General features: G+C 38.1%; 1 protein-coding gene across 1 annotated transcript; it reads left to right on the forward strand.

Annotated features, from left to right (window-relative positions):
* The first annotated feature begins 6,948 nt into the window (after window positions 1-6,948).
* On the forward strand, window positions 6,949-20,682 carry cpa6 (carboxypeptidase A6). Its single transcript, XM_079361255.1, has 11 exons — window positions 6,949-7,319; window positions 10,370-10,445; window positions 14,070-14,194; window positions 15,102-15,216; window positions 15,676-15,777; window positions 15,864-15,968; window positions 16,972-17,082; window positions 18,305-18,395; window positions 18,885-19,087; window positions 19,263-19,347; window positions 19,526-20,682. The coding sequence occupies exons 1-11, from the start codon at window positions 7,204-7,206 to the stop codon at window positions 19,738-19,740; spliced, it is 1,344 nt and encodes a 447-aa protein (XP_079217381.1). The 5' UTR covers window positions 6,949-7,203; the 3' UTR covers window positions 19,741-20,682.
* Window positions 20,683-21,260: the final 578 nt, after the last annotated feature.

Here is a 21,260-nt window from a genome sequence, read left to right on the forward strand (position 1 = left end):
ATAATTACAAATGTGTGTCTATAAACACAATATTTATACACAATACACATATGTGAACTTATTGGGGCAAGGAGAGAGTAAATTACAGATGGATTTTGCATGTTACCTAAAAGTCCTTTTCATCACAAATCTCAACAGACTGTTTACTTGAGATGATTAATGAAAAATTCATCACACTTTTTATTACACAAAAGGTCTGAAAAAGAATAACTTAATAATAGTAATGATGACTTTTTTCCCTCTACTTTTCTAAAAGTTAAAAATCTCAGGGTTAAAAACCTCATATTGTGTTGTTTCTACATGACAGGAAATCCATTCTTGCCCCAGAAGCTGCAGATAGATTTTTGTTTCTAAGCGTTTTAGACACACTGAAAAACAACAAAAGTAGTTAAACACCCAAAAACCTTCTTGCAACAATTTTCTTGATCTAAATGTCTGAAGCAAAGTGCCTCTCCCTGTTTTCTTTTATTTAAGGTTGCTGTCTTGATGAAGCTAACAGATGCTCTTATGCCACAGCTTTATGAGCTGGTAATATATAAATCCTGTAGCCACTACAGGCTTTGTAGAAAACATCCACTTCTCACTCTGTTGTTACTTTGTATTTGGGGCAATGTTTTTGTGTGGGGAGAAAATAACAAACTAATGACAGAAGTGCAAAAACACCCACAAAAAGACATGAAGGATCAGTGATTTTCAGTCATGGCAGTCTGAAGCGTTACCCTTTTTGGACACAGAGTCATTTTTGCACTTGGTTAAAAAAACAAACAAATGAACACACACCAGCTTTCATTTCTCCCATTTAAAAGGCAATTTTAAGGAGTCATATTATGCAGAAAATTACAGATGTTAAAATTTTCCACCAGCAGGGATTCATATATAATTCATTCTGGAGAAAAAGCAACACACTACATGTTTTATGTATCTCTGCTTATTTTGTTGTGTCTATTAAAAGACTTTCATGAGAAAAGGAAATAAACCGACCGCCCTAATCTATCTGCACCAGAGGAGGTTTTATTTGATAGAGGGATTTAATGTCTCAATTACAGGTAAGTGTCAGTTTTGTGAGGTGAGACGAGGACGTGGTTGTTAAATTTGAGCAAATCTTGATATGTAGTAGACTCTGGTGGTTTAATGCAGTACTGAACGCTGACGTTAAACTCCTGTGCTATACTAAATCCGTTTGCCACCAGAGGGGGCTGTAGTATTGAATTAAATACAGATTTAGCTGAATCTGGGTTTCCACCAAACAGGCCTCATAATTGGCCATTTTTTATTAACTAATCCCTGGAAGTCTGAGTGAGCCTGGCTTTGCCAATGATTGTACTTAGATGAGGTCCTTAAAAAGTAAAGAACCTTGATGTCACGTTTGAGTTTACCTTATACCTTGTATTATAATTATATGATCCATTACAGTGCACAGATGAGATTTTTTTTGCCTATGACTTTGGTGCGTGGAATTAACTTTTAATTTACCTGTTTAACGCTGCTGCTGACTGCTGAAGTTCGGCTTGATAATGCTCTGTTCTGTAAAATGAACACAAATAAGTCAGAGCTCTTTTTGAACATTTAATCAAAATGAGAAATACTTAAATTCCGAAGGTTAATTTGGTCCTACTCACACCTCCCCACTTTTAAGACCATGCTCAAAACTCACCTTTTTAAATTGGCTTTTAATACATAACTTTTTTCTTTCCCTTCTTTTCTTTCTGTTTTTCTGTCTTATACTGTCTTTGCTGTTTTTAACTGTACATTGTGTGATTTTCATGTGTAAAGTGCCTTTGAGCTCCTGTAAAAGCACTTACAAAATCAATGTATTATTATTATTGTTATTATTACAAATGCTCGAATAGCAGTAGGAGATATAGGAATGTAATAATAAGCATACTGTAATGATCACTTTATTTGTATAGCACTTTTCTTTAGATCAAGGTATTTACAAAGTGCTTCAGAAAGAGATGTTTTAAACATCTTCACTGTAATAATTACTGTCAACAATATATACTGGTTTTTATAACATTTTAGGAGGCGCTGATTGTCAATAGGCAGGCAGGCAATTGCAACGGCTGACAAACTTTAAACCAGCATTGCCTCAAAATGTGCAAATCTCGCAATGAAACCTCCCTAATAGTTCCCCATCTGAAAGCAACCACTCTCAATGCCCTGCTAAATGTTGCATGCTTTATTGCTGGAAAAAAAATATGGATGCTGGTTGGAGGGCCCTAGGGGCCCAACACAATCGTGCCCGCAAAGTCAGAATCACATTAATACACAATTTACTATTAAAACACACCTTCCTCCGTCATCCACCCACATTCATCTCCTGCTCCAATGAAAATAATTCATCCTTCCCCGCGCAGTTTGAATAATTCGTCCTCCACGAAGACCATTTGTATGCTTGCAAGTCCCCGGCAGCTGTATAAAGTGTGTTGTGTCTTAAATCCTCGTCGCTGGAGTTCCGTCGGGACGATTGCCTGTTGGATGTGTTTATTCCCCAGTGGGATCAGCTGTTTTAGGAGTCAGGCGATGCCGGTTCCAGTCCGACTCTAACTGACTGACTAACTTTAAAAACGTCGGTACCTTACCCGGTGTGTATTTTTGTTTTGTGTGTGTTATTTGCTGCACCGCTGGATATTTTGAGTTTATTTCCTGATTTTGTGTTGAGGCCGCGTTAAACCCTGGAGCGGAGTTTGAGTGGATGTTTTGTGGTTACCTTGTACTGGACTGAACGGTGGGGTTGTTGGATACTTGAACGGACTTTTCCCTAATGGATTGAACTTTGAATAACAGACAGACTGAGATACGCGTACGCACGCTGCGCACCTCAGTGTGTTTTTTTGCATTGTCGATGAGTATTGTAAAAATATATATTTTGGAAAATGCATTGCTGATTCGTTTCATTGTTTTTGTGACTTTTTGTGGTGTTTAATCCAATTTATTCCTGGTTCTTGCTTGATTTATTTTGTGCAGGTTGATGGAGGTTATTTTTGTATAAATGTTTTTTACCTTGTCAGACTCTGACTGGCACCCCAACATTAAACCTGGTCAATCCAAGTCATCACAAACAACTTGCAGTAGCCTAGGCCTACATGACCATTGTAACACCCTCATTCTAAAGCTTCTTTTTACGTTTGCAGAATCGAAATAAAGGCTTTGCTGCCATCCCGTGGTGATAATGAACTACAACAAACATTGATGCACACTTTCTGCAAGTTTCAAAAACCACACGTTTAATTAAGCATTACAACTACGGATGACTTACAATTTCATTATACAGTTAAAACATTAAATTCTTATCGATTTTACACATTTTATGAAACTTGGATCAAGTAACTTACACGGTTTATGTCCAAGTGAGCAGAATACTAACTTGCCCACAGCATAAGGTATGCATGGGGTCTTTGTTATGCTTTTATTTTGCCTTTCGTAGGGCTTAGTGTACTTAATTCCCTGATTCGATTAAATGTGCCTTTGTTATGAAAGACCGCAGATTAAACATTTCAACTTTTTAACAATAGCTTAACTCTGGGTTTTCTCCTCCGTCTCTTTGACTGAAGTTTTCATGATTTGTAATTGAATAAAAGTCCGAAGCAAAGCTTCACATATCCATAGGATGATGGACCAGTGCAATGATCCTCTTCCCTGAGATTAATTTCCTCTAAATTTATTGAGAGACAAACATTATTCTGGCTGCCAAATGGCCCCTACATATTTCCATTTCTTTGCTTCTACTCTCAGAGTCGAAGGTCAAAGATTTGCACTCAGGCTCAGGGTCAGTTGGGACTCTCATATCCTCCAGAGGGCCTAAAGATACCACAAAGAGCTGCAGTTAGCCCCAGCAGTCTGCCCAGCAGACCTACCTCCCAAAGACTGCACCCTTATCAAAGAGCTCATTCACACACTCAGGGAGGAACATGCTGATTTACTGCACCTTGATGCCACTCTAAGATTGCTTGGCATTAAAATCAACTCTTTAGAGAGATGCATGGTTCTCCTTTTTGCTGACCAGATCCCAAAGCAGCACCCAGCGTCTAAGTCTGCGTTCCTGTGTGTTAAAAGCAACACTAACACCACCAAACCGGCTCCCTCTGTGCCCTCAGCCTACAAATCAGTGCCCAAACTATCACACTAAAAAGACCAGCTAGCCAAACAGCCTTTGAATACCACTGTTACCACTCTGCCCACAAATCCCTGAGCATGATATACACAGAGTGCAAAGCAAGCATTTTATGAATATGCTTCTGTGTGTTGCCATCCTGCTGCTCAAAAACACTCAAGTTTCTGCGTTGAAGTTAGTTCTGAAAAATAGCTCTGTCAGTATATCCCCCCCCCCCCCCCTATAAGCCTACTGCTTTTCATTGCAATTTTTTTTTACTGGTGATTTTTTCCCCAATGGATAGACGTTTTTTTATTGCACTTAAAAGCTGAGATGTTTTTACTCCCTTTAATCCTACTTAATTTGCTGCTCAAGAGCTCCTCACAAATGGAAAACACTTTACTTTACTTCCTCCGTGTTCACAGTCTTGCACATATCTATGCTTTATTAAAAAAGAAAGTGTATTAGCAAAGGTTTGTTTTTCATGAAATATTTAAACTTTATTCTTGGGTTAATTAGGATATAGAGGAAAAGGAAACAAACTGAATTGTTGTTGCACCAAATGGTCCAAGGATTTATAACATGTTGCTATTATTATATATAGTATGTAATTTCACAAAAGGCTAAATATGTGTGAAGTCAGGTAAAGGATCACACCTTGGTCTTTTCTTCATATTGAACTATTTTTGGACTACTTTAACAGAAAATAGACTTTTGGGGATTTTGGTTGAGTAATGCATGAATGTATATAACATACCAAACATACACCAGGTACGCCTGAAAAGACAAGTCTTTAGATAAATACATGATAGATAGATGCTTCATAGATCCCGAGGGAAATTCAAGAAATGCTGCGCTTAACTCTGAGGTTTAAGTTTATCTTTTGAAGTTTTCTGGGATTTAAACAAATACAAGAGGATCAGGGAGCATCTTTTTTTAAGTTAAAGCCACAAACCATACGTATCTCTGCTTGTTTGAGCCCCTATGTTCTGCAAACATTATCATGATTAACAATATAATTCAGAGCCTAAATCCAATATTCTAACATCTCTTGCTCAATGAAGCGGATATTGTCTAAACCAGCATTCCTTTCCTGTCTGCTGTAATGTCTGTGTCTGTTTTAGAGGCAGCAGGGAGTGTTTAGGCTCTGTTGTACAGTAATTGGGTGTAAAACAGGTGGTGCACTGTTGACATTGGGGAGAAGCATGTGAAAAATGTGCTGCTGCCATGCAATCACAAAAGGAAAAGGCCGGCGGTTGACTTAGACATTTAATCACTGTGTTGGGTGATAAGTAGAGGATCAAACACAGGCACAGAAAGCCGGGAATAACTGGGAGGGCTACCTAAAGCTGCACAGAGAGACTCCTGGTGGAGACAGGCCAGAGCACTGACAGAGCTGATGGCTCAGTACATGTGCAAAACTCTATATTGGATGAATATTCAGGATGTGTTATTTTCTTCCAACTTCAGTCAAATTTGGTTTCCACCAAAAGGCTAACTAATGGCAGCGGCCATTTGCCTCTTACGTCGAAGGGGCGTGAAGGTTTTATAATGTCCCACTGCAGTGTTTGAGATTGTAAATCTTATAAATTTGTGGACACAAAATAACAATTTACAACAGCTCTAAGATTTAATGCAGTTGAACAGTTGAAAAGACACTTGTGAGGTTAAATTACACATTAGCTAATAATTACAACAGCTAATGTTAGCATTTAACTCCTACCTCATGTTATCATTATCTATGACTGAATGCCTGTATTTACCTTTCAATGTGTAACAGCATATGATAGGAAAGGCTAAATTTCAAACTGTTTCTTATGTTTTATTTACTATTGTTTATTCTTGGAAAAGTGTCAAATGTCCAAAAACAATTTTAATTTACATTCAGTCACTGATCAATGGGATTGATAACAAATTATCAGATTTCCTGTTTTTCTATTTAAAACCTGGAATTGTCAAATTGTTTTAGCGCTTAACCACAGATTATATATAATGCCACAGCATTAATGGACAGCATACCTCAGCATCTTCCTGTTGATTTTGAACAGGAGGAAGCCAAAATGTCCCCATAACAGGTGCTCAGCTGAAAGAGGGACATTATGCAGCTTGTGCTCACAAAAACAGACATTAAACTACAATAAAATGCTCCAAATCCCTCAGGTTGGTGCAGTCCAAAGTAGAACATGCTTTTATATGGCTTTGCAGGAGGCCCTTGCAGCTCCTGAAGTTTAATTGTTGTCTGTAGTCCTACACTTTTTGACCAGTTTTGAGAAAATGTATCATATGTGTATTTTTTGTTTTATAGTTTGGTCGATGTTCTACCTGTTTAAATAGAGGATGTGGGGTTTTTAAAATAAAAACCTTCGAGTCACAGGGGAAACATTTTAAATCTAAGGTTTAAAAATAGGATATCCTATTGTTTCGAGAGTCAAATTAAGACAAAAATAGTTAGAAAACTGGTGAGAAAAGGATGGCTACTTTTTGACCGTTTTAACTGAGTTTGCATCATATGCATGCGCTTTTGGACTGAACATCATATTTCAGAGGAACATGAATTCCCTTTTATTTATACGATATTTGATCAGCGCAAGAGAAAAAAGGGGTCTCATTCAAAGATCTGAAGACTGAGCCTTTTGTTCTCGAGTTATGAAGATTCATTATTTAAAAACAGTTCCATCTGAACCGAAGACGTGCATCTCATAAACATAAAGAAACGTAAAATGATCAGCCAGATGTTGTCACCGTACTGTTCACAAAGCCTAGATTATCCACTGAGTGCGCGGCAGTGATCAGGGGATCCAGTTACCAACTTTGCCGACACCGGATCACGTGACTCAGGTCCTCCTCGATTTAAAAGTCGGCTGCTACCCTGCAAGCCCTCCACAGCTTCAAAAGAGGTGTCAAATGCTTCCCGTATGCACCTTTTGCACCTTCTGCGTCAGAGTAAGAGAAACAATTACCCAAAAGCGCGCGGCGACAACCAAGTATCCAATCTGCTGATGGTGTGCTGGAGCGAGTCCTCTGAGTTCCATTCATTTCTCAGATAAGTTTATGTGCATCCCGTGCAGCTGCATACTTGGTGTTTCTTGGCTTTGATCTGCTGGCCAAGGATGGTGTCGGACCTCAGAAGCGCAGTTCGCGCCTCAGTTTTACTGGCTTGTGTGATAATCTGCAGCAACGTGCCATGTACCGTCGGTGCCCATCTGTACAACAACCGCTACGCAGGGTGAGTAAAGACCCCCCCTTCATTTCTAGGGGCTCCTAAAAAGTTCTCATTCTGCAGGAAAAGTGCACCATGGCTACCAGGAGAAGTTTTCTACAGAGACTATCCTAGATCAGGGCTTTATCTCGTCTTACAGCAAACAGAATGAACAAACAACGTGTTTTTTTTATCTTCCAACTTTTTTCTCTTTTTTTTTTATCAGTATGTGACATATTTCCAGTTTGAGACATAATATTGTGCTTTCATGTCAACATCGACTTATCTTGTTGTCTTATGGCGTTTGGATAGGACTGAATCTGATGTGCTGTGCTGCAGAGAGACGTTCAGATTGCCCATTATATGCACAGATGTCACTCCTGCAACAGAAGCCAGTCAAAGCATTCATTTCAAAATTATATCTTCAACAGGGTAGCTGCTCCCAACCCTTTTCCTGTAGCCATGTGTTTCTACAAGTGTGTATCACAAGAGAGTGCAAATGTGTCAAAACAGTAATTTTTGATGGAGTCCTGGCATACCTAACCATCTGCATGTTTACGAGTCTGAATATAGGACACACACCTCTTTACTTTGCTCTTAAAAAAGCAATACTCAGTATTCACCTTGGAATTTGAAGCTTGTACAGCAAATAGATGTTTTTTTTTAAAGGGACCATGGGAGCAGGACATGTAATGTAATTTAGTTTATCGTGCAGAACGCACGTCTTTCGTTGTGGACTTTTTTTTCAAATATGTTTTAGAAGTAATTTAGCAGGAGCAGAGCGAGACCACCTCAACTGGAAACCTCTTATGTGTCAAACAACATACTTTGGATATACTCCGGAATCAGTCACTACTAGCCTTTACAGTTGTAAAACTTCCATTGTGGAAAAAAAAAGAAAAACAATCAGCTATAAAAAGAGTACTTCATTATTTTGAACACCAGGTTTTGGATGCTAAAACTGCAGAAATGGTGATTTATTCAGTCTAAAGTATCATTTCACTGAGTCTGCTCTATAAAGCAAATTGCTTCCATCCTGCAGAGAGTCCCACTGTGGGAATCAACAGACAGTCAACTTGAGGACAGCTTTAGCTCAGAAAGCCCTGCAGCTGGTTGATGCAAAGTAAAACGCCTTTGCCAAGGAAATACTCAAACTAAAACATCCTGCCATCGTCTTGCAGGATCACTAAAACAAAGAGTAGGATCTGGTTCGGTTTGGTCCACAGTTCTACAGTCTAAAGTTATTCCAAGGGGAAGAACTTTATTTTCCATTAATGAAAACAAAAATAGAGTTTTACTTTTTTGGTCAATGAAATTTAATCATGTGTCTTATATTAAAGAAAACAGAGTATACTAAATTAAAAGATTCATTTTCAAAGTTTGAAATCTAAGATGAATTATGGAGCTAACTGTACTTCCATCTGTGTTGATTTTGCGACCTCCCGAGACAAAGCTGTACCTCGACTCTTTTCAGAAGTTGTCAAGTGTCTGTTTTTTTGCAAGAAAATCTTTTCCTGCTTTCAAATCATGAGAATCATGAAAACGAGAATCCGCCCTGTAAAAATAGGAAATAAAGGCGGTCTCTGCGTGTTCAGTTTATCACTTCCGAGTTTCAGTCATTAGGAATAATTATTTGGAAATAGTCGGATCGCTTTGTTGAGGGTCAAATTTGCTTTTTAAACTCATTAATAAAGGAATCATTGTTGTTTTCGGTTACACAATCAGCTAAAAACTCATAGGATCTTTATTCAGCTTTCCTTATGTTCATACCTTCCCAACAATAAACGCCAAAGCAAATAAACTGCCACCTCACTTCGATTTCATCTCTTTTCATTGTTGTTGCCATGGAAATATGCAGGTGTTGGGCAGCTAATGTGGTTACTTTAATAGGGTGGCCGGCCACTCACATGGGACACCCTTTTGTTCCTGCCGCCTGCTGCTACCTTTGTTTGGAGGGGCCCAACTTCCTGTGTGGCACGTTAAAAAAAAGCTCTTTGAAATAAATCTAAGAGAGGAAGAAAGAGGTTTGAAACACATGAAAGTGGACATATACATATACATATACAACCTAGGAGACCCTTAGGGAACCAATCACTTAGAGTTTAGGGACTACAATGTAAACTTAGCAGTATGTTAGCTTTTAAGTGCTCTATGTCAAATTCATCCTTAGGCAGAAGAGTAAAGAGGCTCTTCAAACAATGAGATGTTTGTTAAGAGCTACACTGCTTGATCATTGTTTTAAGTGAAATTACAACCAAATCAACTTATGTTCACAATAACTGATGGACTTTACTCTGCAGGATTCATCTTTGTTCCTAATGAAATAAAATAAATAAAAGGCTCGGCACAAGCATCATTGTGTTTTATAAATAATGATTCATTAGACTTTTATAGCGTCTCTCTAGGTACTCAAATATGCTTAACAAAGAATAAACAGACGAAAACAGTGAAAACAAATTCATGAAGAAATGTAAATGGAAGATGGGAATAGAGTTTGTTACCTGTTGTACTTGAAGAGGTGAGTTTTTATGGATTTCTTGAAGGTGATAAGTGAGGGGAAGTCTTTAGAGTTGTTTTTGGGAGTGGGTTCAAAAATATTGAAATGCAAAAGGAGATCAGATTCAAGCAGAATTGAATTGCTGTGTCATTTTAAACTATGATTAGGTTATTCGATATTCTGAATAATTAAATATTAGAGAAGTAAAATACTTTAATCTCTTGATACATGAGCTTTGTCACATGGTTGTATCTCTAGTATCCCCAAAATAACAGTTCCCGGTGTCCCCTGCATAGTTGGAAACTTGAAATAAAATCCTTTAATGATGTCTCTTACTGATTGTTTGATTAGGGTTTGACCTTGACGACGACCGACCCACTCCTCCACCAAACACCTGCTATTACAAATGCCAACTTCAACCGGCACAAAGGGAGCTTGTGTTTACCTGTGACTGCATGGCCCCCAATGTTTTAGAAAATGGATCCAAGGCCTGTTGGAGTGAATTTTACTGCCATTAAAAAGGATTCAGGACACTTTGATCATGTAATGGACACTTAGAGGATCGCTGTTGTTTTTACAGGGATCAGGTCTTCAGGATCTCTCCGAGTGATGCTGAGCAGGTCCAAACTCTGAAGAAAATTCTGGGACATATGAAGGTCAGTGAATAAATTATTCTTTTTTTCCCCTTTAAACACACACTCACTACTCTGACATGTGTGTATGGAAAGATATATGAATGGGTTGGTACTCTATTGACCCAGAGGGAAATTCAAATCATTCAGTAGCAGCTTACAAAAAACGCATGACATAAAACATGTGTTACATCTGACAACAGCCGCTGTCCCCCCTCCTGTGTACTGTATATATTAATCTAAACAAAGTAAGACTCCATAAGGACGATGTAAGACTCGTTACGTTTTGTAAGAATGTATTTAAAATATGTTTATTTCACTCTTGTTTTCTCTTTCATACATGCCACATAAAATATATCTGTTATTATTTTTCTCACACCAGCACACACTCCCTCATTGGGCTGTCAATGACAGTGAAACAGCAAGTCACAGACAGAGTAAGGCTTAATACTGGAGAGGGGAGGGGGGGGGAGTTGACAGAGGACTGGGGAGCAGCCGAGTGTGGCAATCTGTCACAGTGAGGATATACTCCGTCTGTGAGTCGAAGATACTGTAGATAGGATACTATGGATACATTTCAGTCAGAAACCCAAGAGAAATATGAGGTTAAAAAAAGGCGGAAAACAATAGCAAATATGACCTTGTTTAAGTTTGAAAATACAGCAAAAATTTCATGACTCATTAAAGCATGATGCAATTGAATTTTGGGTGAGAATTTCATTCATTGCATCGTGAGAGGTCTTACATTCTACTGTATATTCATGTGAATCTTTACAAGAGGCCCACTATCTGGCTTTCAAAGAGCAAGATCAATTTCCAGCTGCTTGATGTATTTATTCCTGGAAAGAACTAAGTCACTGACTATGATTTTGCAATGTTGAGAGGATGTTCAATAAGAAAACTTATTGAACATCCTCTGAAGTCATTCGAGAGACTTTCTTATGGCCTTGCTTGATTTGGTCTGCTTGGCGTGTGTATTTATGCGGCTACATGCCTCATCAACATAAATTCAATTCATGTGTTTTGTTTCAAGTCAGATTTTTGTTAGGTGGTCCAGAAGCAATAAAGCTGTGAGCAGGGTAAATAAAAGCCAATGAAAAATTTGAGTCAGTTCATTTTTATGATTTGTGGTGAGCCGTGGCTGCTGGTCAGCCAATGATCCAAGGCCAACCAAGGCAGGTTCAGATTCTGTTTGGACAGCTGTGGACTTCAGTTTTCAGTCGCTTGGCCACACTGTCATGCCTCTAGACTATTGAGTCAGATTCAGGCTAAAAAGACAGTTTAGGTTTTGCTCATGGCTGAGTAATAAACATGTAACATTCACCTGTTAAATATTGCTACTCAAAACACTTACAGTTGATTATTCCAAAGATTGATCTATCAGATGTGCGTTCCTGAAAGCACCAAAACAGATCAATAATAACATGAAACAATCTGGTCCAGTCTACTAAACAGAGTCTAATTTACTGAACTTATCCACATTAACAGGTTTTACAAGTTGAAAGTAAACCTCACAGTCCAGGATGCACTGTTAGATTGACGGGTGAACTTTACATAACCTAGAAATTAAACATATGTTGAACACCTTCAACAAAACAATGTCAATCAAAGCAGTTCAATACATTTCACTAAAAGTTAATGCTTACTTTCATGATTTACAACCACTTCATCTCATGGAGAACATGTTCATGACCGTACTTAAAACAGGACATGTGATACTGCCTGTTAAATACAGCGAGCAGGACGGATTCAGATCTGTGGCTACTATCTGGTGATGGACCACATCCATAAAAGCATATCTATAGTGTTCACCTTTGTGAGCTACAACTGAAGATCATGGTCCTATCTTGAGCAGCATTGTTACAGAATCAATTTCACATTGATTACAGCAAGCCCGAACATCATATTAAATGTGCAAAAGACATCATATAAGAGTGCTATAACCTAACAGAGCCAGGCAAGCTGTTCGTAGTCTTTGTGCTTCGTTATTAAGCTGCTGGCTGAGCTTATTGTACTTCTATTGATTCTTTTTCAGCACCATTTGTTTGCATTTTACCATCATGCAGTTTAAATTATACATAATTTATAATACATTTTGCTTTTCATACTTCATGTACGGTAGATTATATGTTCTTCTTTTGTACCGTAATGTTGATGCAGCCTGGTACCAGAATTTTCTTTAGGATTTAATACAAGTCTTCATTAACCTTCCCAGTGTACTTTATCTTTGTCTTTATTCAGTTTCTGTGCCCTTTAGTGTTTTTTTAATTACTGAGTACTTAGTACTTAGTATACTTCTGCTTTGTTTCCCTTCTCTTGTCTGTTTTTAATTTTCCCTATTACCTATTGGACCTTTGTGTTTGATGTGAGCTAGTTTGTCTCTGTTTCTGTGTCTTCCCCTTTGACTCAGTTTCCCTGCTTCTGCACAACATCATATAAAAAGCTAAACCAACAATGGGCAGACCCATTACTTCGTTATTTTTATAAACTTGTTTTCTTTGACTTTCTATATAAACACCCAGTTGCAGCTTGACCTCAGCTGCCTTTAGGAAGGCAAGCTTTTTTTTATTTTGCTAACTTTTCTTTCTTGTTCTACCCATTTGAGAATTAAATTAACCACAAAAAGACAAATTAGGTTTGTGCTCACTGAAAGACAAGAATCAAAAAGAGTTTCAAGCTTTTAAATACAGCCATAAAGATGTTAATATCTGAGAATTGTCAGTGGGAGCTTGTGTTATCTGACCCTGGATATTTCAGGGCATTTCGGCAAACAGTCTGTGTTTTGGATTTGTGTGGCTTACAGAGTAGAAGTCCTGAAACATTTTGGGGTACTTTAATTGGAAACGCTGTAAAGATTTGCAGCATATGGAGAGTGGTTCATTCTGGAGGGCACCAAGTATTTCTGTTGAAGACTTTCTATTCAAGCCTATAACAAACTTAATCAATCTGGTGTGCTTTCTGTAAACTATTAAAGCAATTGACACATTAACAAGCATGTGTGCAGGCCTGCATGTCTGCTACAGTGTGAATGAAAGCCAGCTGAAGACGTTCACATGCGTCTGAAAATACAAAAAAACTCTGAAACAGCGTTCTTGTTACTGGGACCGATGGGTGTGTTGATGCTCTTTTTTGTTTAAAGAATACTGATATCTTCCATTGTTTTAGCTTCTCTCCCTCTCTCTGTTATTTTTTCAGTCTGTGTTTATATAGCTGGCTAGATTAGCCCATTTGCTAAAGCTAACAGACCCTATCAGTTTTGCCCCATTAACACCGATTCCTCCACCTTTTACTCCAGCCCTGGAAGATAAAGATCAGAGAAGTGTTAATTGCTCAGGTTTTACTTTTTAAAGGGTGACAAGGTTATCATTAATGACTATAAGTTACAATCATTCAATTCAACAGCTTCGCGGTCACAGTTATCTTTGCCTATAGCCTGTTTTTCTTGATTAACTAAAAATTAAACATTCCTGTAAGCTGTTTCTTTGAACGGTTTTATATAGAATTTTCTGACAATGTTTTATTTCATGATATACAGTATATTGTATTGTACTGTACTGCTATTTATTATTACCTAAATGTAGGATTTTATCATTACAAAGAGGTTCTGTCTCTGTTACCGGTGACCTAACATTTGTTGTGATCCTTTAGGTGGACCTTTGGCAGCCCAACAGTGCTACTCTTATCAGACAAAATGCCACAGTGGATGTCCATGTGAAACGTAACAACACGCGAGGTTTACATGCACGCTTAAAGCACGAGCATATTCACTATAGGTAAGACTGGTAATTCAGTATAGACTAAAGTGTACATGCATGCTTGTTTGTGTACTTGTAAGCGTTTGTTAACCTTAAGTAGTAAGTAGAGTTTGTACATCCCTGAAACCCATGTGTTATCCAAACGGTGCTGCAATTACCCGGATTTTCCCTGCTGGGATATACGATTTGCACATGCAGCATTGGTCGTAGTTTACATGCAAAAGCTGGGTAACACAATAACACACACAGAGCACAACTGAGCCCCTCTCGCAATCTGCTCCCAGACAACCCTTTCATCTCTCTGCCCCATCCCTCATCGAAATTAACGCTGAAATGATGGGAGCTTTATCAAAGCAGCTGCGGCTAGAAAGAATTCCATTGTCATCTCTGTCCTGAGGGAGGAGTTGCAGATCTGAGAATGAGGTTTTTTCCCCCCCTACTCTGTGTTGACTGGCTGAGAATATTTTAAAATGCTTCACACTGCAGGGGACAGCCTTTGGTTTGTGGCTGGGGTTTCGGAAATTAGACATCAGATATTTCCACATTAGGGAAATAATCCATCTTTTTAAGAGGTGTTGAGGTAGTTTATATATAGAAATGATTATATAAGAACCTTCTGCAGAAGTGTGTTTCAGAAGCTGCCCACATAGGTGCTAAGAAAACCGATCACATCGTCAGTTGTTGGTCTGAGTGGGAGCAAAGTAGACAGTTTACAACACATTACATATACTGATAAACACTGAGTCCTAATGCACAGAGAAGAACTAAAACTAAACTAAAAGTAGTACCAATAAATGTATTTGCACAAAAGCCGATATAATGAAAAACCTACACAGCAATGAAATTCCTGCAATTCCTTGACTCAACTCACATATTTAGATATTATTGTTATGGTGTGTCAGTGCTTGGCTATCTCCGTCCACAGGGTTTTTATCTCCAATCTACAGAGTGAAATTGAGAAGCAGACAGGATACCGCTCGTCTCGCAGAAGGAGGTCAGAGTCTCAGTATGACTACGAGGTGTACCACTCACTGGAAGAGGTAGATGTGAAGCCCAACATCTACCTACCTTCATCTCCCTCTTTCTCTTTTTTGCTCTCTTTTCTAATGCATGCACACAGTAAAGTAATACCCTCTTCAAGGTGCTTTTAAAACTCCAATCCTCAGGTTTCTCCCTCCATTTGCAGTTGTTACTCTTGCACCAATAGAGACATACTCTCAACTACTGACGCTCCAAAATATTGAGAGTGTTATATTTCCTCAGTTTATCAGCTTTGGTTCATAAAAGGGGGCTATAAAGCAGCAGGAATTTATCGCACAGCTCTTCAGAATTGACACAAGTCTTTTATTTAGACAAAGACATGTACTTAATCAACATGTTATCTTTTCCCTTTCAGTCGCTTGAAACTTTAAGTGCTTATCAAATAAATTAAATATCTTCCTGGTTACTGTTTGAAATATTGTAAACAAATATTTAAATGACTTTTTTTCTCCCTTAAGATCCAGAAATGGATGTTTGACATGAACAGAACCCACTCAGACCTGGTTGACATGTTCTCCATCGGGAAGTCGTATGAGGGAAGGTCGCTTTATGTGCTTCAGGTTGGAGAGAAGGCATGATATGCAAAGACACACATTTGCATGCACATGTGCATGTAGTCAAATGGAAAGTGCTTGTCTCCTGTCAGCTAGGAAAGAAAAGTCGCCATCAGAAGAAAGCTGTGTGGATCGACTGCGGCGTCCACGCTAGAGAGTGGATAGGACCTGCCTTCTGCCAGTGGTTTGTGAAAGAGGTAGTTTTGATTAAGATTTGTTTTGTAAAAAAAACACACAGTTGGAAACACAGTTAGACCTGTTTTCATGTTTAAAATGTTTTTTTGTTTTTTTCTTACAAGAATGCTTATCTAAAATTTGACCTGCAGCAATCTATCTCTGGCGTCTGCTGCAAAACAGGAACATCTGTTTTCTGTTCATGTACAGTACAGCTATGGAAAAACTTAAGATGACTTTTGTTACATGAGTCACGGTGTTTCTTATTATTCTTTTTAATTCTTGCACAGTTGTACACAACAGGCAATATTTTTTTTAAATGCTTGAACAAAGGCAACAATGTCAAAAGTGGAAACCAAATGAATTTTTTTTTTTTTTTTTTTACATGTCGCTATAAAGAAGCATTTAAAGGTTAGCTGTTTGATGGTTAACCAAAGCGTACTATTCATAAAACAGTGTTTAGTTGCGCTTGAGAGTAATTCTGTTTGCAGGCACTTCTCTGATATGACGCTTTAAATGTAAACAAAATCATTAGGAGACAAAGTAAAACATGCTTAGGCTATTACGGGCCGGTTCAAGTCCAGATGCGGACCAACAAATATAGAAGTTGGTCTGGTAGCTGGAGAGGTGACAGACCACCTCTCAGGCACTGCTGTGGTGCCCTCAGTGTCTGTGTGCTCACTGTGATGTAGTATCCAAGTTTGGCCAGGAGATGTCAGGATGACATTTTTGATGAATTTTGTTTTGTCCTAGGCATAGGACACAGGCCTCATGCCTAGGACTGATTAAAGGGCAGGTATATCAGCAGTATTAGCCTAGAGCCCAGATAGCCTTACTGCAATCCTCATCTACAGCACAAGTATAAAACCACGACAGCTTTGCAGAAAAAGAACTGATGGAGTAACAGACAGTTGCAAAAAAATAGAGAGGGGGGTAGCGATTACATGTAAATGAACCACAACTCAATATTACTTTGAATGCAGTGAATTTACTCTATAGTTATGCTGTCTAATGTTGTAAATTCAGGCTATCAACTCGTATCAGTATGACTCTGTGATGAGACGGCTGCTCAACCAGCTCAGCTTCTACATCATGCCTGTCTTCAACGTGGATGGATATCATTTCAGCTGGACCACGGTACTGATCGTTCTTCTTACATACACAATACAGACTAAAGGTTGCCCTCGATTGGGCTAATTTTCAAACAGCACGAGTCAAATATTTTTCATATTTCTGGTTTAAATCTGAAACATTTCTACACTTAAGTTAAAATAACAGTAACAAAAATGCAGTTAGTTACTCAGTTACTACCGTTTTTTAAATCTCTTTTTATTGAAGGGTTTTAATTGGGTACAGCAACAGGCAATGAGAAAAATACAAGTCTTATCATAGATTATTCAGAAGCTGGATGTTCCCAGGCCTGCCTGCAAGTTCCCCCTCCCCCAAACATGTTCCCGGTCTCGTGCATACATTTACCTACACAAACAGTAAAGTAAAAGAGAAGAAAAAAAGTCAATGTTGTCAAAATAGACTCTGGAATGACAGGCCACTTGGTGCCATAGATAACACATAGGACCATGTGCATAATATTCACAAATATTTAAAAGGGTTGGTCTAGAGTGAGCCTCCTAGTGACATATGTTGTTCATTTTCCACATTTAAAGAGCAAGTGTTTTACCTGTATACATTTATTGTTAAATAATATGGTATTTTATTAGTTCCTGCCTGTTAACATATTCCTTTAAATATATGAATATGTATACTCGCATCTGTCTATATTCACACACACACACACACACATATATACACACACATGTATACACACACCTTTACACATATTCATCATGTGCACATAAATACAAACATACACACACAACAGCATACCTATACATGCATCATTATTATTATATTGAATTGTGTTCCATTTATGACTCAATAACAGTTTTAATCGCAGATAAAGGTTTTATAAAAATGAGAAAAGAGCCTCAGATTTGATCATATTTATGCAGAGCATCTATTTTGCTGTATATGACTCTTTCCAGTTCAGCTATTTTTCCAAGTGCTTGATATCCAGTCTAAAATAGTGAGAGCTGATGGGTCTTTCCATCTACAGTATATTAGCCTTTTAGCGACTACAAAGGCTGTAATCAGCCACTTGCTGTTAGATTGAAATTCAAGTCTGGAGAAAACTCTGAGCAGGCACCCCTTAGTTATTACCTGTTATTTAAAGGACAGACCAACCACATGCAGCTTCACGAGTGACAGATGAATTATTTTGGAGACGGCAGGACGTTCCATTTATTAGAAGAGTCTGACAGCCAGCGGACATTAAATGACAGTGTCTTTATTTTACCGGTAGGATCGGTTCTGGAGGAAAACAAGGTCCAGAAATCACAAGTTCCACTGCCGAGGGGTGGACGCTAACAGAAACTGGAAGGTGAAATGGTGTGGTGAGTTTTATAGCACTGAACTTCAGCTGAACTCTGGAGGAAACACACACAGTACATGTGGGCAGGAACATTTGCAACTTTTGAAAGGAATCCTTGTAGTCTCTTGCTGTTGTAGCTTTTTCAGTTAATGTGTTTAGGCTGTGGATAAAATATTTATGTCATGACAACAGTCTGTTTTTGATGCAGAGTTTGTAATGCAGAAAGAAATTATGGAATCAAGTTTTGCCCTTATTTGACTGCTCAATTGTGACATTTGGAGAACTTGCTGTGAGAAAAAAACTGGTTGGAAAACAGAAAAAGGAAAGAAAGACAGCACAGTATCAACTTCACAATGCTGTTATTGTAGCCTTGCAGCACAGACTATAGGATTGTGAGGGTTAATACTCATCAATGAAAAAGATGAAACAAATATTGAACTTACTGTACGTGCAAAAAGTAATGTGCATTGCGATCTGTTGTGATTAACAAATGGCCTTTGTGCTTCTCCAGAGGAAGGAGCCTCTTCACATCCCTGTGACGACACCTACTGCGGGCCGTTCCCTGAGTCTGAACCCGAAGTCAAGGCTGTTGTTAAGTTCTTGCGCAAGCACAAGAAACATGTCAAAGCCTATATATCCATGCACGCCTACGCCCAAATGCTGCTCTACCCCTATTCCTACAAGTACGCCACTATCCCCAACTTCAGCTGTGTGGTAAGACATTCATTAAAGAATCAACAAGTCGATAATTTTCTAATTCATTACCCAGCAGACTCCTGTATGGTTGTAGGCTTAAGTAACTTGACTGGAAAGGACTAAAAAATCCTGCATTTAGGACACGTATAAAATATGTGTATGTATGTAAACTTGTCTCATGCTGTCAATGCAGGAGTTAGCAGCTCATAACGCAGTGACAGCCCTCTACTCTGCTTATGGAGTAAGGTACAAATATGGACCTGCTTCAACAACTCTGTGTGAGTACAGTTCTTTACTCTTCATCTAAAGGAATTTTCTCGGTTGATCTTCCAGATTCAGAAAACAAAACCGGTATTATGATTTCTCATTTTTTTCTGTAAACCTACCTTTAGGGAGGAGCTTAATGCATACATGCACAGTACATGTACAGTAACTCTTTGTTTCTCTTTTCCACAGACGTGAGCTCGGGCAGCTCCATAGACTGGGCATATAGAAACGGGATTCCATATACATTCGCGTTTGAGCTGAGGGACACGGGATACTTCGGCTTCCTTCTACCTGAATCTCTGATCAACCCGACCTGCACTGAGACTATGAGAGCAGTGAAGGCCATTGCATCAGGTCTGTTGAAGAAGTGCGAGACAGACAGGGACCAATTTCCATATATATGACCGCACTGCCATTCACAGGTTACTTATCTCAGTACCTCATATTCCTCAGAGATTTCATATTCCTCCCAGATATTATCAGCCGAGAACAACCAGCAAAGCATGAATTTTAATCTGCTTTCCTTGTTTCTGAGGTTGTTCACCTTATTTTCCTTTTCTGATAAGATTAATTTAGCAGATATAAACTAGCGGTGGATTTTTTTTTGTGTGAAACCATGTATCCTATGTACGACCATCCTGTTTATATATTGTACCTAAAGATCCCACGAACAGAGACAGAGAGCAGTGGAGCATGTGTCCCATGCAATTTCTTTTTTTCTCAGTTTAAAACATGATTAATGTAATTTTCATACTTTAAGCTACCTAAAGTAAATAATGGTCATGTGAACACTTGTAATAATACAACAGCACAGGTTTCAATATGTCATGTTTAACAGCTTCTACGCAAGAACTGTTTTTGATAAATACAGCTTTTTATCTCTATTTACAGATGTTTTTTTAATTTTAAAATTAGTCTTACAGGTGCCAGAATAGATTTCAGACATAAAGTTAATGTATTAATGCCTTATTACTGCAACCATTATGGATTTTGAATATGCCACATGACAATCGTAGGTTTAGTGACATGTTCATATTGTTTTTAATTTGTTACATTTTTTCATACTGAATTTCGGGAACTGCCCCATCACTTCAGTATCTTTACTGTGTCATTATTACTCAGGTATGGATCAGTGACCGAGTCCGAATTTTTTACTTTTGACTGGTTATTTCATTTTTGTGACATTGTAACAACTGTATTTTGATCTGACTTAATGAACAAATGTTTTATAACAACATAAATATTGTCACTTTTAATATTGTTTTTAAATCTCAGTTTGTGAATCCATAAACGATAAGATTTTTTATTATGCAGATGTAGCCCATGTTTGTGTTTTATGCTTGTCTTGTTCAAAAATCTTGAAGTCATGGTGTTCATCTAACTGACCTATTTCATTATGAAAGGATCACTATGAGCAGAACATTTGTAATCCTGCTCTTCATTTTAAACATTCTCCTCTTTCTATGTTGGTCTCTTAGTCTGCAGCTCTGCTCATATTTACAGATTCAGAAATGGTTGAATTGTCGTAATGGGGGTGTTACTTGTTTTGTTTTGTTTTTTGACCATGAAAAAAATATAAACTTTTTCAAAAGGGGGGGCTGTTACTTTTTTTTTTTTTTTCAATTTTTGACGATTTTTTTTCTTTCAGTTTTCTCGTAAGGGGGGTGTTGTGTTTTTTTCAATTTTGACCATAAAAAAAACTTTTTCGTGAGGGGAGAGTGTTACTTTTTTTCAACTACATAAAAAAACTCTATTTTTTTGTAAGCGGAGGGGGGTGTTGGTTTTTTTTTTAAACTATTCATCTACAAAAAAAAACTCAACTCAACTCATTTATTTTTACTTGACCTCAGTAAATTGTGGGTAGGCACCAGGCACAGTGCATGCATATAAAAGGCTTGATTAGGTATACGACATTTGCAATGTG

The sequence above is a fragment of the Symphodus melops genome (genome assembly GCF_947650265.1).
Source record: "Symphodus melops genome assembly, chromosome: 14".
NCBI lineage: Eukaryota > Metazoa > Chordata > Actinopteri > Labriformes > Labridae > Symphodus > Symphodus melops.

Coding starts and splice junctions, on each gene's coding strand:
- cpa6 (XM_079361255.1), top strand. CDS start 7,204: ATGGTGTCGGACCTCAGAAGCGCAGTTCGCGCCTCAGTTTTACTGGCT. Junction 19,088..19,262: donor TCCCCAACTTCAGCTGTGTG/GTAAGACATTCA, acceptor CTGTCAATGCAG/GAGTTAGCAGCTCATAACGC. Junction 19,348..19,525: donor ACCTGCTTCAACAACTCTGT/GTGAGTACAGTT, acceptor TCTTTTCCACAG/ACGTGAGCTCGGGCAGCTCC.